The sequence below is a fragment of the Kryptolebias marmoratus genome, unplaced genomic scaffold (assembly GCF_001649575.2).
Source record: "Kryptolebias marmoratus isolate JLee-2015 unplaced genomic scaffold, ASM164957v2 Scaffold54, whole genome shotgun sequence".
Classification (NCBI taxonomy): domain Eukaryota; kingdom Metazoa; phylum Chordata; class Actinopteri; order Cyprinodontiformes; family Rivulidae; genus Kryptolebias; species Kryptolebias marmoratus.
In genome coordinates, this window is record NW_023665788.1 from 1 (window position 1) to 15,000 (window position 15,000).

Genomic DNA, 15,000 nt, shown 5'->3' on the forward strand with positions numbered 1-15,000 from the left:
TCTTTTTGTTTCTCAGGCTCTGGTTCTGTACGACTTCGTAGCTGAGGCTGGAAACAACGAGCTGTCAGTCAAAGAGGGAGAGACAGTCACCATCATCGACCAGGTAACCTCACCTGGTCGATTCTGACTCATACACCAAGTATCAGAACTTACACGGTTCTAACACCTCCCTGCTGCTCAGACTGTAGGAGGAGGCTGGATTGCAGCACAGAACTCCCATGGACACACTGGACTCGTACCTGAGGGGTATTTACAGGTGAGCAGGTCACTGAGGATAAACATATAAAATCACCAGACAGATTAAAGTGCTTCCTCAGACGTTGGTGTGTTGCAGATTGGAGGCGAAGACTCCTGGTCAGGGGGCGGGGCTTCTGTCAGTAACTCTCAGGGATGGGACAGTCAAGCGTATCCACAGCCATATCAAGGTACAACAAACTTGGTTTTGTGATTGTTTTGTGTTTATTCTGCTTTGAGTCTAAAGGTTCTGCAGAACAGGTGAGACTGGGACTGAACCTCTGTTGCCCGGTGCTCATAAGTTGACTAAGAAACTCCTGCCTGAGAGAACTGACCAGATAAAAGTGTCTCCAGTAGCTGCCGAGGATGACGATGGCGAGTGGGACGATGACTGGGACGACCAATCAGTGAGCAGTTACCATGGAGATGGTCACATGGAGGAGGTGGGGGCTTCTGGGCGAAGTACTCATGGTCCCTCTGTCAAGATCTCTCTCAACAAGTAATTATGTTTTGAAAACACTAACTAAACCAAACATGGCTCTACACCAGGCTGCAGTAAAGTTCACCAGAGTCCAGTATAAAACCACTGAATCCCAGTAGATCCCAGTATACATCCTAGTATATATCCTAGTAGATCCCAGTGTTGTGGTGTGTTCTCAGGTTCCCGTTCTCCAAAGGTCCGAGTCCAGAAGTATTCCTGTTGTCCAAACCTCCTAACAGCAGAGACAGACTTCCTGTTTATGTGAGTCATCAGGGTGGTTGATCTGCGCTCTCATTGGTTGATCACTGTTAACGATCAGTGTCTCTGCTCTCTCGATGGTTCTGGTTCTGTCCAATCAGATGGGAGAAGTGGGTCCAGTCTGGCTGTACTCGACTTCTCCTCTGGACTGCATCATCGCCGATCCGAAGAAAGAGTCCAAACTATACGGACTGAAGAGCTTCATAGAGTACCAGATCACTCCAAACGTAAGGCCATACTCTGTAGTACTCTCTGAGATAAGAATCTAATAATCTAGTACTCTCTGTGTTTATCTGGGCTATTTCTATCTTTTATACTTGGTGGTACTCAGTACTGTTGTAGTACTCTGGTTTTCTTTTTGTAATCCTTTGTAGTACTTTTTCCTAGACTCTGGGGTACTCATAGGATATTTGTAGTACTGTCTAGTACTTTATGTAATCCCCTGCAGTACTGAGAAGACCTGTGTTGTACTTTCTACCATATACTGACAATAATAACTCTCCAGACCACCAACAGACCTGTCAATCATCGCTACAAGCACTTTGATTGGCTGTACGAGCGTCTGCTGGAGAAGTTCAGCTCGCTGCTGCCCATCCCCTCTCTGCCTGACAAACAGGTGACAGGTGAGCCGTCACCATAACAACCACAGCTGCCTTATTTACCTGTCCAACTTTATACAACAGCCACATCATTTAAATGATGACCTTGTTTTAGTTGTTGAATATACCGGAATGACTGACTCAACTAACACTTGTGCCCCTCTCACCTGTGCTTTCAGGAAGATTTGACGAAGACTTTATCAGGATGAGGATGGAACGCTTGCAGGCTTGGATGACTCGAATGTGTCGGCATCCTGTTGTTTCTCAGAGTGAAGTCTTTCAACTCTTTCTCACCTACAAAGATGAAAAGGTGTGTTACAGACAGGTAATGTCTCAGGGTGGTAGCTTTAACTCTTTGTCCTTATTGGCTGAGATGAGGTTTGGATGTTTCAGGAATGGAAAGCAGGAAAGAGGAGGGCGGAGAAAGACGAGATGGTGGGTCCGATGATGTTCACTCTGATTGAACCTGAAGCTGCAGAACTCGACTTGACTCAGGTGTAAGTCACCGTTCTGAAAACCTGTCTGCAATACCTTCTGACTGCTCATCTACGGGGGGTCGGGGAAAGAATCGTGACAGGTTTGTTCTGATGCTGCAGAGCGAACCCAGAGTGCAGACTCATTTTGAAGTAAAAATAAAAACAAAGTCTGACGTGTCAGGTGAGGGAGAAAACAGACGCATGGATTTCAAAGCAGAATGAATAAAAAGAGACCGGCTTTAAAGAACTGAGGGTGAGTGGGAAATGAATTACAGCTGGGACATAACGAGTAACAGGTGAGGTGGGCGTGGCAGGCAGACCGGAGAATTACTGAGCTGAGGGCAGGTGAAAAATGAGAAAAACTAAAACTAAACAGAATCAAACAGATAAGCTGAACACAAGAGTGACAGCATGAAATCAGAGAGAAAAATAACTCACACAAACTCCAATCATGTTTGTATACAGACGGGTTTGTGGAAGAGATCTTGTCTTAACTCCACTTGTGTTACAGTGTGTATTAATGTGTTGTGTAGTGACCAGCAGTGTGAGCAGTACAGTCGGTTTACAAAGTCCATGGATGATGGAGTCAGAGAGCTGCTGAACGTCGGGCATACACACTGGAAACGCTGCACTGGACGTCAGTATTAACTCAATACATGTAGTTATCTGTACCCAGAGTTATAAAACAGTACTTTCTAGGTACAGTTTCCTGTATGTATCGTTTTTATTGGTACAGTTATCGCTGAGTTTGTATTGATAAGACTAAAAGACTGATTGTATACACATGCAGTGTGTTCTCTGTTAGTCTCAGGACGTCAGATTTTGTGTCTGTCCTTTGTGTGATCCAGCACTTCCTAAAGAGTATGAGCGAATTGGTCGAGCCTTCCAGAATCTGTCAATCGTTTTCAGCAGCAGCAAGTATCCAGGTGAGGCCACATGAGACAAGGGAGTCCTTGATAAAGGGTTTAAATGGTACATGATGGTGCATTTAGGGACACTGGGACAGTTAGGTTTTTAGATTTTCAGTGTATATGTTTTGTGGTAAATGTGTAACTTTGACATGTTTGTGTTCAAGGAGAGGAAACACTGACAAACGCTATGACAGCTGCAGGAAAAACCTACGAGGAGATCGCTCAGATTGTTGCAGAGCAGGTTACATGCTCACAACACACACACACAACACACACACACACACACACACACACACACACACCCTATTTACTCAAGTTTACTGTTTGATGTTTCTTCAGCCTCAGAAAGATCTTCACTTCCTGCTAGAGACCAACAGCGAGTACAAAGGCCTGCTGGGATGCTTCCCTGAAATAATCACTGTACAGAAGGTACTGAATGTGTACTGCACTATAATACTGCACGCTGCTTCAGATCTGTCTTTGCAGCAGCACTGTCATGGTACTACACAGCACTGTAAACCCGAGTACTTCTGCACCACTGCATCCTCACTGTAGACCAGGCACTGCAGCTCTGTTATACTACATGCCACTGTAGACCAGCCACTGCAATGCTACTGCACAAAAATATTACTCATTGTACACAAGGTACTGCAGTACTACTACACACAGTACTAATAGGCTGAGTCAGTGTTCTAGTATACACAAAAGATAACAACAGAATAAACCTGAAGAGACAGGTCTGTGACTCAAAAAACCTTTATTTTGAAAATAAGATCAGTCTGTGACTTGAGCCGCTTTTATTTTAAAGACATGGATCAATATGACTAAATCTTTTAGTTTGGAGGTATTTTTTATTAGCGCCTTTGTTTTGTAATTAAACAAGAGGTTTTTTTAACAAGCAAACTAAATATTTGTGACTTTTGTCAGCTGTATGTTTATTGTTTAACCACACAGTGGGAGGGGCTTAGTGATAGGTAGTTAGAAGGTGTGTTTTCACCTGTTTGTGTGTTCAGGCTGCAGTAGATAAAGTGAAGGAAGCCGACCGGTTGGTTTCTGCAGGAAAAATCAACAACAGCGACAGGAAGTGCATAAACCATCGCATCAGCTGCATGAGCTACGCACTGCAGGGTAACAGTACTACACTCAGTACTACACCCAGTACTACAGTCAGTGCTACACAGAGAGCTGTCACTGAGCATGTGCAGACTGTAACTCACCTCCTGTCTCCTGCAGCTGAGATGAATCATTTCCATAGCAACCGTATCCATGACTACAACCGAGTGATGCAGTTCTACCTGGAGCAGCAGGTGGCCTTCTACCAACAGGTGAGCTGAGACGCAGGGGGCGAGGTCAGGACAGGTAAGCCAACATGTGACATCATCTCCTGTCTGCTTTCTGATTGGACAGATTGCTGATAAGCTGAGAGAAGCTCTGAGTCATTTCAACACGCTGTGAAGGTGGAGCCTGGTGATGTCACTGCTGATGTCATCGTCACATGACCTGATCCATTTCAGATTCAACAAAATAAAAACTTGTTGTGAGGGGAAACACTAACTTTATATTATGTTGTATTTAAAAACTTTTTCACTCTTTTAATAGATGATTGATGATCTTTAACAATAAATAATCTTTCTACCTCAGTGTTCTGTGTTCTGTTCTGTTCTGGTACAGCAGGTTCCCTGTGCATGATGGGTAATACTGATCTGAAGCAGCACCGGGGGTCTAAACTGGGTCAGACATGAAGAACTGATCTAAGATCCACAGGGTTCAGTACTCGGACCAAAGTTGTTCATCCTATATATTAATGACTTGGTTAATGTGTCAGGGTTTTTCAAATGTGTTCTATTTGCGGATGACACCACTTTTTTTTGTCTAGGTCAAGATATAGAATGGATGTTAGAAAAAATGCAAACAGAATTTATGCAAATACAAAATTGGTTCAAACTTAATAAATTATCCTTAAATTTGGATAAAACAAATTATATGTTATTTACAAGGAGACAAAGAACTGTTAATATTCCATTCAAAGTTGATGGTGTAGAGATTTGTAGAGTTAGTGAGGTGAAGTTCTTGGGTGTGATTATTGACGAGGGATTAACATGGAAATCCCATTTGAATTATTTAAGAACAAAAATGGCCAAATCAATTGCATTGCTTTATAAAGTAAGGGATTTTCTGAATGATCATGCAATGTATATGTTGTATAATGTACTAATTGTTCCACACTTGGTCTATTGTGTTGAGGTATGGGGAAAGGCATGTAATACCAGTACAAAATCTGTTTTTGTTTTGCAAAAAAGGGCTATAAGAGTTATCACCCGAAAACATGGCAAATATCCTTCCAATATATTGTTTTGTAAATTGAGGTTATTGAAATTCTATGATTTAGTTGATTATAATATTTTGTTAGTTATGTATAAGGCACACCTAAACTCATTACCCTCAAACATCCAAAAACTCTTTGCAAAGAGAGAGAGCTGTTATAATCTTAAGGGGACACAGATTTTTCAGAAACCCAAATTCAGAACCAGTTTGAAAGAACGATGTATCTCGATTCAAAGAGTTAAATTGTGGAACGACCTACAAAATGATGTTAAAAATGCCAAATCATTGTACATGTTTAAGAGATTGTCAAAGATTGGATTCTTGAAGAAGTATGAAACAGTATAAAGTGAGCTCATATTAACGTTGTTTAACTGAGATGGACGACTGACTTTGTTTTTTGTTGCAGAAGATAACCATTTTTTTCTGTTTTGATTCAGAGTTGAGAAGAAAGGGGCAGATATTATAAGATTTTTTTCTTCTTTCTGCTGCCTTTCATTTCATTTTGTTTTTTTTTTTTAAATTTTTGAAATACATATGGATTGAGATGTATTTTTTATTTTTTAGTATGTCAAAAAACGTGTTAGGTTGTTTTTTTTTGTATTAAATGAAATGAATGAATAAAAAAATAAAAAAATATATAAAAAAAGATTGTTTCTTACATGATATGGGTTCAGTCAGCTCCTCCAAAATCATTTTATGATCTAGTGCAGCAATATTACAATTTACTGATTACACTAAGGTCACATTGATTGGAAGTGTTGATCATTTTATCAGAGAGGACAAACTGAAACTAGCTGATGAGCCCTGACCTCTGACCCCTGGTCAGGAAGCTGCAGGGAAACTGATTCATCTGTCAGAGATTGTAGGTTAAAGTTTATAAAACCAGATTACCTGAGAGTCTTCTGTGTTTGCTGATCACATCATCATAGGCACTATCAGTGGTCACCATAAAAACTGTCCTATCAGAGCCTTCACCTTGTCAGGTAGGGGTTTTTCTGCTCAGAAATACAGAAAAATAACTAAACCTGGTCAGAAACAGAAAGTATGAAACTCGTGGTACCGTCGTTCACATCACACGGGTGCATGAGATGGACTGAAACAGGCCTCTGTTTGAAGCCCAGCAGCAGGAACATGAGCTCAGCAGCTCCTGCCTGAAGGGATACAGGAGGCCCGTCTCCCTCATGCCAGCCGTCACCACCTTCTGCAGTATGGCGTTATTATTGTGCCACCAAGTTGAGCGCGCAGTGACACTGATTTGAGAGTACAGACCGCTCAACTCTGACAAACTGCTCGCTCGCTCTGCTCTCTCTGCGCTGGCAACCAAAAGTTGTATGTAAATAAGCCACCAGCCAATCACAGACTGGCCTCCTTCGTCTTCTTCTTTGTAGACTTTTATGGCGGTTGGCAAAAAACAGTAAGGTTGCATTACCGCCACCTACTGGTATGGAGTGTGGCAAGTGTGACTTGACTTGGTCACATGACTCGGCCACATGACTCAGTGACTTGACTTGGTCAGTGACATGACTTGGTCACATGACTTAGTGACTTGACTCGGTCACATGACTCAGTGACTTGACTTGGTCACATGACTCAGTGACATGACTCGGTCACATGACTCAGTGACTTGACTCGGTCACATGACTCAGTGACTTGACTTGGTCACATGACTCAGTGACTTGACTTGGTCAGTGACTTGACTCGGTCACATGACTCAGTGACTTGACTCGGTCACATGACTCAGTGACTTGACTCGGTCACATGACTCAGAGGCAACTCATGTGAGCACAAACTTCTATCTGTGTGTGTGTTCGTGTGTGGGGGGGAGGGGGGTTGTGTTTGAATGTGTGTGTATCTGTGTGTGGGGTTGTGTGTGTGTGTGTGTGCATCTGCTTGTGTGTATCTGTTTGTCTCTGTCTGTGTATCTGCTTGTGTGTATATCTGTGTGTGTGTATCCGTTTCTGTGTGTGTGTATCTGCTTGTGTGTTTATCTGTGTTTGTGTGTATCTGTTTGTATGGGTTTGTGTGTATCTGTGTGTGTGTGTCTGTCTGTGTGTATGTGTGTGTGTCTGTTTGTGAGCATCATGTGATGCGTGATGTTCTGGGGTTTTTCCTCTCATTTCTTCAGTCAGCAGCTTCAGCCTCTTGAGAGACTTGGTGAGTTTTTTATGATCTTTAATTAAATTTATTAATCCCAGCTGATTAGATTTAACTGAAGCAGATCTCAGGTCAGTTCATTTCAAATGTCATACTTCTGTGCAGAAACTTTCCCTGAGGTAAAAAAACAACCTTATGTTGATCAAAAATGAAGGTTTCTTTCATACATGATGAAAACAAAGTGATCCGTCTGGTTTGGCTCTTCTGATCCGTTTATTTTAGATGTTCTGATCCGTTTAGTTGGATGTTCTGATGATCTCTGAGGCATCGGGTCGACTGCAGGGTGTGGCCTCAGTCTGAAACAAAAACTTTACAGAACTTTAAACTGAAGATTTTAGATCAACACTGATAACAGTGATCATTTGATGATATTGCTTGCAGATATTTTCTCTTTTATTAAGTTGATCTGAAACTTTCATGCTAGTATAAATCTGTTTATAGCAGATAAATAAAGAAGGTGAATCTGAGATTTAGTCTCATCTGAGAAATATGTTTTGGTTCAGTGAAGCTACTAAGAGGTTTGTTGTTTCAGCTGCTTTTTGTTTGTTGAATTGGAATATTTTAATATTAAGTGACAGAAGATTTCAAATGCAAACTAGAAAAATGATATCTTCTAATAAAATACAGAGATGAACGAGTGCTGAGACTGAGTTAAAACTAACAGAAGCAAAGGCTAGCTAAGGACTGAAAGTAGCAAAACAAAGGTAAAATTAACAGGAGCCAATGATCTGATCAATCAGCTGTAAAGTTTCACCCATTATTGATTGGTTCCTGTGTTTCAGAACCATGGAGCGAAAATTGGACCTTTCCCGTCTGACAGATGAAGAAGCCAAACATGTGTGGGAGGTGATCCAACGAGACTTCAACCTTCGTAAGAAGGAGGAGGACAGACTCACGTACGATTGACCCTTTTCTGTTCATTCACTCATCTGACTGTTGACTTGATGGCATATTTTAACATTTACATGGTGACAACAGAAGAAGAGTAAGTTTGACAGATTCCTTATTTGAAAAAGTCAGCTGTGTGTCTTTGTGAATCGGGTCATTCTTCTGAGCGTTACAGATGTTGTTGCTGCAGTCGATCATGCTGCAGTCACACGCTGTGACATCACAAACACTCCCTGTATCCCACTGAAGACTCCAACTCCCATCAGCCCCGTGGGGCACACAGCTGGACATAAACAAGGAGGAAGCTGCTACTAGAACCACATTTTCTGTTTTAAATTAGATTAGATTTTTACAGAAACAAGTCGAGTTCGTTTGTCAGGAGTTCAACAACTGATAAACATCAACAGAGTCAATCATTCCCATCAGAGACTTATCCCTAAAAAATCTAAAAAATAAACTGGGTCGAAACAAACAACAGGTTTGGGGTTTAATCTCTACTCTGAATATTCTTTATTCTTCAAAGATGTTGTGTTTGTGTTTCTGATCTTTCTGGGCTGCAAAGACAAACCTCTCAACATATCTGAGTCTTTGTCTGGTCTCCTGTTGGTTGCAGAGACCTGAAGAGTCAGATTGAGAAGGAGGACACAAAGCGAGAGCTGCTGGGGGCTCAGAGAAACGTGGCAGACTCGTTGTGCATCCGCTGCCTGCAGCCCTTCAAGTTTCTGGTGAACAGTAAACGCCAGTGTCTGGACTGCCACATGTACACCTGCAAGTCCTGCAGCCGCTACAACAAGAAGGAGCATGGCTGGGTGTGTGACAACTGCCGCATGACCAGGTGAGACTCAGGCAACACCTGCAGACTTGGGTGAGATCCAGTCAGGAATCAGATGAGCTCGTCAGCGGAGACCCTCAGGTGTCACACGAGACTTTCCTCAATCAGGATGTTGAGTTGTGCTTATTTTTTGGTTCAGTATTTTGTGGCATTTTTCAAAAACTGAGTCTTGTGGATCAGGATCTGGATTGTGGACATAATTAGTTTGGTCAAAGCTGGGTCAGAGCAGGATGTTGGGTTGTGGATATTATTTTTCTACAATAATTTATTGTGTTACAGAGTCTTGAGGATTGGGACTCTGGGCTGGTACCATGATAACATGAGAAACCGTTTCAAGCGCTTCGGCAGCGCGAAGGTGATGAGGTCGCTGTACAAGCGTCTGAACGGAGACGGTAACTCCTGACACTAAATGTTTGTGTCTCATCAAGGCGACATTGCTCCAAGCTAACAGTGCGTCTCTGCATCAGGTGGTCGAGATGACGACACTCAGAGTATGCCGGACGTCCGCAGCTGTGAGTTTCACAACCAACACTTTAATCAGAGCCAACATGGTGCGCAATCAACTGAACCGAAACAACCTTTTTATACCAAACAAACTGATTCAATGTAAAGGCCCCATCAACATGGGAACGCTGTCTTTCCAAAGGATGGAAAATGGTACATGGCCTGCACTTGTTTAGAGCTTTATCTCGTCCAAGGACCCCAAAGCGCCTCACACTACAATCATTCACTCACTGATGGTGGTGAGCTGGGGTGGGCTGACAGAAGTGAGGCGGCCATGACACCGAGCCCTCTGACCACCACCAGGTGAAGTGTTCTGCCCAAGGACACAAAGGCTGAGATGGATGGAGCAGGGGTTTCTAACCAGCAACCCTCCGGTTACAGGACGAGCCCCTACCTCCTGAGCCACTGCCGGCTATACTTGTTTCTAAAATTATCCTCAAACACACCACAGTTTTGAGAAAAGTTTTCATTCACATGGAAACGAACAGACTAAAGAATAACCCAAATGCTGCAGTAACTATGCCAGGCCTGCATGTGGTGCTGTAACACTGCCACAAAAACAGGAAACAAGGTCTGAGCAGTGCTCAAAACTGCAAACACAGGAATGGAAAATACTAGAGTAAAATCAGAGTCCTTTTTGTGAACTGACCACAAAGTACAACTTCTTTGTGTCACATTAAACTACTGGCATGTCCAGATTTTCTCACCGATTAAGGGCTTCTAAAAGTATTTCTGTGTCGATGTTAGGATGAGAAAAAAAAAACCTTTGTGTTGTTAGAAAACATGGGTGGGGCCTAATTCAATGTTACTTAAAGCAGCTGTCTGACAACAAGTTTAGCTTTTTGCTCATTTTGCAGACTCAGCATAGCTAACTGGGACACTATTTTCCCAGAAGACAAATAAAAACAGTTCAACATTGTGTTTTATTCCAGACATGCACAATGGTTACGAGGACGATCCAGGAGAGGCCGAGGCCCAGCGCTACAGAGTGGTAAACTTTAAAACCAAAGTGAAGGAAATGTAAAATTACAACATTAACACCTAAAACAAATGTTTTCCACTCAGATGAGGAAGAATAAACGCCTGCTGTCAGTTCATCCAATGGACTTTGACTCTGAGGATTATCTTCCTCATTCCCGCCGCCCGTCGGTACAGGTCAGTTCCACATGACCAGAGCTGCTTTTACTGAGAAACAAACAAGAACTGATCAGTGACAAGGCAGGGCGAGAATGGAGTCAGCACGAGTTGACAAACACAAAGATTTCACCTTTTATTGGTTAACACAGGCCTGTTCAGGGATGTATAGAAAACAGCACTCACGCTCTGTAGCAGGTCAGGTTCTGTCCCAGGCTCGAGTTCTGGGCACTGGGTGACAAGAACAGACACTGCGTCGAATGAGGGGGTTAAGCCGATGGGGATATCCAATAACAGGCGTAGGGTCAGAACCGGGAGGTCAGAGGTTGGCAGCCAAATCCAGAGAAGGGTGATCAAAAAGCCAGGTCCAGAAGGCAGAAGAGGGGTTTGTCATTCCAGGTCTGAGTCCGAAAAGGTATCCAAAAAGGGGCAGGCAAGAGGTCAAAGGCCAGGCAGGCATGAAACTATGATAAGTGCTGGACATTTACTGGGTAAAAGCTGTTCAATAATCTGGCGGAGTCTGAGAGTGAGGAGTGAGCATAAATACAGGTGGAAACAGGTGCAGGTAATTGGGATGAGGAGGAGGTGGTATGGCGACGTGGGCGTGGCATGGCGACGTGGGCGTGGCCTGAGAGGAGGAGCCGTGAGTTGTGACAATCAGACTTTGGTTTAATGATGCATTTACTGACACTATGTAAAAAACAGATGCAGGACGATCGGTGCTACAGGAATGATGTGGACTACGACTATTACAACCACCGAGGGAACCGTAGGAAGAGTTTGGACCGCTATAACATGAGACCAGGTCAGAAGCCAACACTAAGTGTACTCACCTGTGTTACCTGCACGACTCACCTTTGGGTGGGTTTGCCTGTTTGTGTTTTCTCAGATGACTATGCAGAGAACCGGATGGTACGGACTCGCTCTCTGTCTAAGATCAGCTCCTCGATGGCTCGGCAGCAGTATGTCGACACCTCCGATGAGGACGAGTGCCCCAGGTGCCCCCCTATGTACCAACAACCACCCCACCGTCGGAAGAACAGCAGAACCGCCTCACAGGAGAACCTGGGCCAAGCCCCTCCTGTAAGAAAACAGAAAATGCTGGTGATGAGAACTTCCTGTTAGGAAAATAAAACATTTTCTGTCTGAATTTATTTTCTCAGATAAACGAATTGAATAAACGGATGTCGGCCATCGAGAATCTGCTGAGCCGCTTGGAGGAAAAAATGACGCCAGGTGACGAGGTGAGACGGGACACAAACTTAGAAACCTTAAATGAAGAGTGGTGAGGTGTCTGATTTTGAAAATGTCAACCATGCCTTTCTGCAGGGGTCAACTCCCTCAGCTCAGGCTGAGGAGGAGAAACTGAGGAGGAAGCTGAGCGAGCTGGCAGGGAACCTGAGTGATAAAGGCCCGTCATCAGATGATGAGGGCATAAAGAAGCCTTTCTCTTTGGGCAAAGGATCGTCTGGTACCAGACCAGGGGTTCCTCTGGACTCTGTGAAGGACAAAGAACTGAGCTCATCTAGCGATGACGTGCCAACAGAGGCTCAGAAGGTACGATGGCTGCATGGAGGCAGCAGCTTTCAACCTTAAGCATGACAGCAAACAGAAACCTGAATGTTTTACCTGCTCCAAGAACGGTTCTGAAGGTCCAAATCCACCAGTCCCAACCTGATTGAAGAATGAGATTATTTTTTTAACTGAGAACTTTCAGGTTCCTGTTTGTGAAACTTTTAGTAAAAGGTTGGCATGGCCCAGCTTTCACCTCAGGTCTCCTTCCATTACATCAAACTATGAACAGAACATGTTTACGTTTAAGTCCTGACAACAAGCTCCACTCCAGAACCAGAACTGAACCTGAACTCGGGTGAAAGATCTGACTGAGATCAGATCTTGACTAAAATCAAAGGCGGGTCAGGTTCCTAGGTGGACTCGTTGGTGTATGACTGTTTCCTAACTAACAGCCCTCCTCCTGCCTAACTGAGCACCTGCCAAGTTGTGTTAATGTGAAGCAGCTACCTGCCTGGACCTCATGGACCCCCTGGAGATCAGGTGCCTTAGAAAAAAAAGAAAATACTCCCTGAGTCGGGTGCCAGCCTGGTAGTTGCTACTGTCTGGACCTCACGGACCCTCTGGAGATCAGGTGCATCAGAACACATCTCTGATGAAGTTTTCCCTGTGTGGAGGTCTGGCCTAGTAGCGGCTACCTGCCTGGACCTCATGGGCCCCCTGGTGATCTGGTGCATCAGAACAAACCTGTGTTTCAGTAAAAAGCACTCCCTGTGTGGGAGGCCAGCCTGGTAGCTGCTGCAGGATGTTATTTTCTAGCTGCTAACATATGTCCCTCTACATGGCTTTCAGAGATCCACTGCTGCTGCCCTCTGTGACCTCACCACTGAGGTCCTGAGAACCATTAACGCCACAGAAAACGCAATGGTCGAGTACGGCCTCTCAGAGCCGATCGACAGGTCCCTGTTAGTCGGCACTGATGTAAAGCAGGCCGATGATGCATTCAGGGAACTTGAGGAAAATGTAAGCTTCCTATTTAAACTGCACACCTCGTCTGAAGCGTGACCTAATGTCTGGACTGGCTTTGACCCTCCTCTGGCTGCTGTGTGTCAGGGTCAGGGAAACACACTGGGTCCAGTTACAGCAGGTTCCTCAACATCTCCAAGAGAACTTATTCAGGTTCAAGCCGAGAATCTCAAACGGTCACAGGATGAATTCAGTACTAAAACTCATGAAAATACTACATCTCCATCAGTAACTAAGACAAAACACAAGAAATAGGGTTACTGAAATTTGGAAATTAACAATTAAATTAAACATCTTTGACTCTACAGGCTTTAGTTAATGGTTTAAGATCATGGTTTGTTTGGAAGGGTTGCAGGAAAAAGCCTCTTTTCTCTGAAAAGGGCGTGGCAGAAAGACTTACATTTGTAAAGTTTCATCTGAATCAACTACAAGACTTCTGGATCAATGAGTTAAGGCTGGTATTTACCCAGAATGCACAGCAACAAACCCCTCATACCAGCTGCCAGCAGGGTGGTGGAGAGCTGATGGTTTTGGTTCATGCTGCAGCCACAAGACCTGGACACTTCGGTATACCAAAGTATTCTAGAACCATTCTAGGATCAGGACCAAACCATGGATCACAAAACACCAAGTTGAAGGCGTTGAGATGGTCTTCGGAAATTTATCGAATTTTAAATTCCTTGCTAATGGGATATTTTTGCCACAGTTGTTAAAAATGAAAAGTGAAGGTTTAAAATAATCCAATGGTTGTTGAGGTTGTTAGTGTTTCTGTTCTTCAACCAAAGATAGTTGTGGTCTACAGTCCCTGTGTCATGTTGGGTGGAGATGACAGGGATGAAACCAGCGAGAAGACTCATTGTAAAAGAAACTACTTTATTTAACTAAGGAACAAACCAAAACAAAAGCTGACGGGGCAGCAAACAAATGGAAACATAAACTAAATCAAAACAAAGAAGTAGATGAACATAATAGGACGGAGCAAGAACGGAACCAGGAACAGGATGGAAACATGCAACTACAACAAACAAACTAACAGCAACAAACATCAATGGACCAGCGGGGGATGAAGACCGGGTTTTAAAGTACAGAGGATGATCATGGAAAGTGGACCCAGGTGTGAGAGAACAATCACAGGCAGGTGGAGATGGGCGTGGCAGGAGAACTGAAAGAAGGTGACTGGGGAGGAGAGAATTGAAAACACAAACATAAGAAAAACAAAAAGCAAATACAACCAAATAACAGAATAGAAACAAAAACCGAAGAACTAAAATAAGAATAAAACAAACAAAACTCAGAAAAAGCCAAATCACCACACCCTGCTGTCGTTATTTTGTGAAGTGAAGTGGAATTTATTTATACAGCTCTTTTCAGCAACAAGGCGATCCAAAGTGCTTTACAACACAGAAACAACAACAGAATCAAATACAGCAGGTACAATCAAACATCATAGAAACATCATAATCAAATATAGATCAATCATGTATAATCTAAATGAAATCATGAAACTAAATATATCTAAAACATGAGCTAAAACAGTCAAAAGAGTAGCTAAACTAAACTAAATGTACAGGAAGGCTAAATAAGCTAACATAAACTGAAACATGATAACGCTAAGCTAAGGATACAACATGACTAAAGTACTAAAGGCCCACTAACAGCCAACATA

General features: G+C 43.2%; 2 protein-coding genes across 4 annotated transcripts in view; both read left to right on the plus strand.

Annotated features, from left to right (window-relative positions):
• Positions 1–4: 4 nt before the first annotated feature.
• On the plus strand, positions 5–4,600 carry LOC108228566 (sorting nexin-9-like; the record flags this gene model as incomplete). The annotated part of the gene is made up of 16 exons (XM_025003276.2): positions 5–103; positions 182–256; positions 335–425; positions 592–733; positions 895–976; positions 1,075–1,200; positions 1,479–1,596; positions 1,752–1,882; positions 1,966–2,069; positions 2,582–2,685; positions 2,897–2,974; positions 3,124–3,200; positions 3,299–3,388; positions 3,973–4,087; positions 4,193–4,284; positions 4,367–4,600. Coding segments are annotated over 16 exons (1,572 nt in total), but the record flags the coding sequence as incomplete, so codon positions are not given.
• A 2,682-nt stretch (positions 4,601–7,282) lies between these two features.
• Positions 7,283–15,000, plus strand: part of mlpha (melanophilin a) — a 12,548-nt gene continuing 4,830 nt past the window's right edge. For 2 of the 3 annotated variants that reach the window (XR_005232878.1, XM_017404143.3), the window contains exons 1-12: positions 7,283–7,438; positions 8,221–8,334; positions 8,940–9,161; positions 9,438–9,550; positions 9,626–9,670; positions 10,595–10,653; positions 10,728–10,817; positions 11,502–11,601; positions 11,686–11,879; positions 11,960–12,040; positions 12,126–12,353; positions 13,161–13,331. Coding sequence is in view for 2 of the 3 variants with exons in the window: in XM_017404143.3 (XP_017259632.1) it covers positions 8,225–8,334; positions 8,940–9,161; positions 9,438–9,550; positions 9,626–9,670; positions 10,595–10,653; positions 10,728–10,817; positions 11,502–11,601; positions 11,686–11,879; positions 11,960–12,040; positions 12,126–12,353; positions 13,161–13,331 (1,413 nt within the window). In the remaining variant the exon portion in view is untranslated. The remainder of the gene's footprint in view (positions 7,439–8,220; positions 8,335–8,939; positions 9,162–9,437; positions 9,551–9,625; positions 9,671–10,594; positions 10,654–10,727; positions 10,818–11,501; positions 11,602–11,685; positions 11,880–11,959; positions 12,041–12,125; positions 12,354–13,160; positions 13,332–15,000) is intronic. The other variant, XM_017404144.3, reaches the window with a different exon arrangement.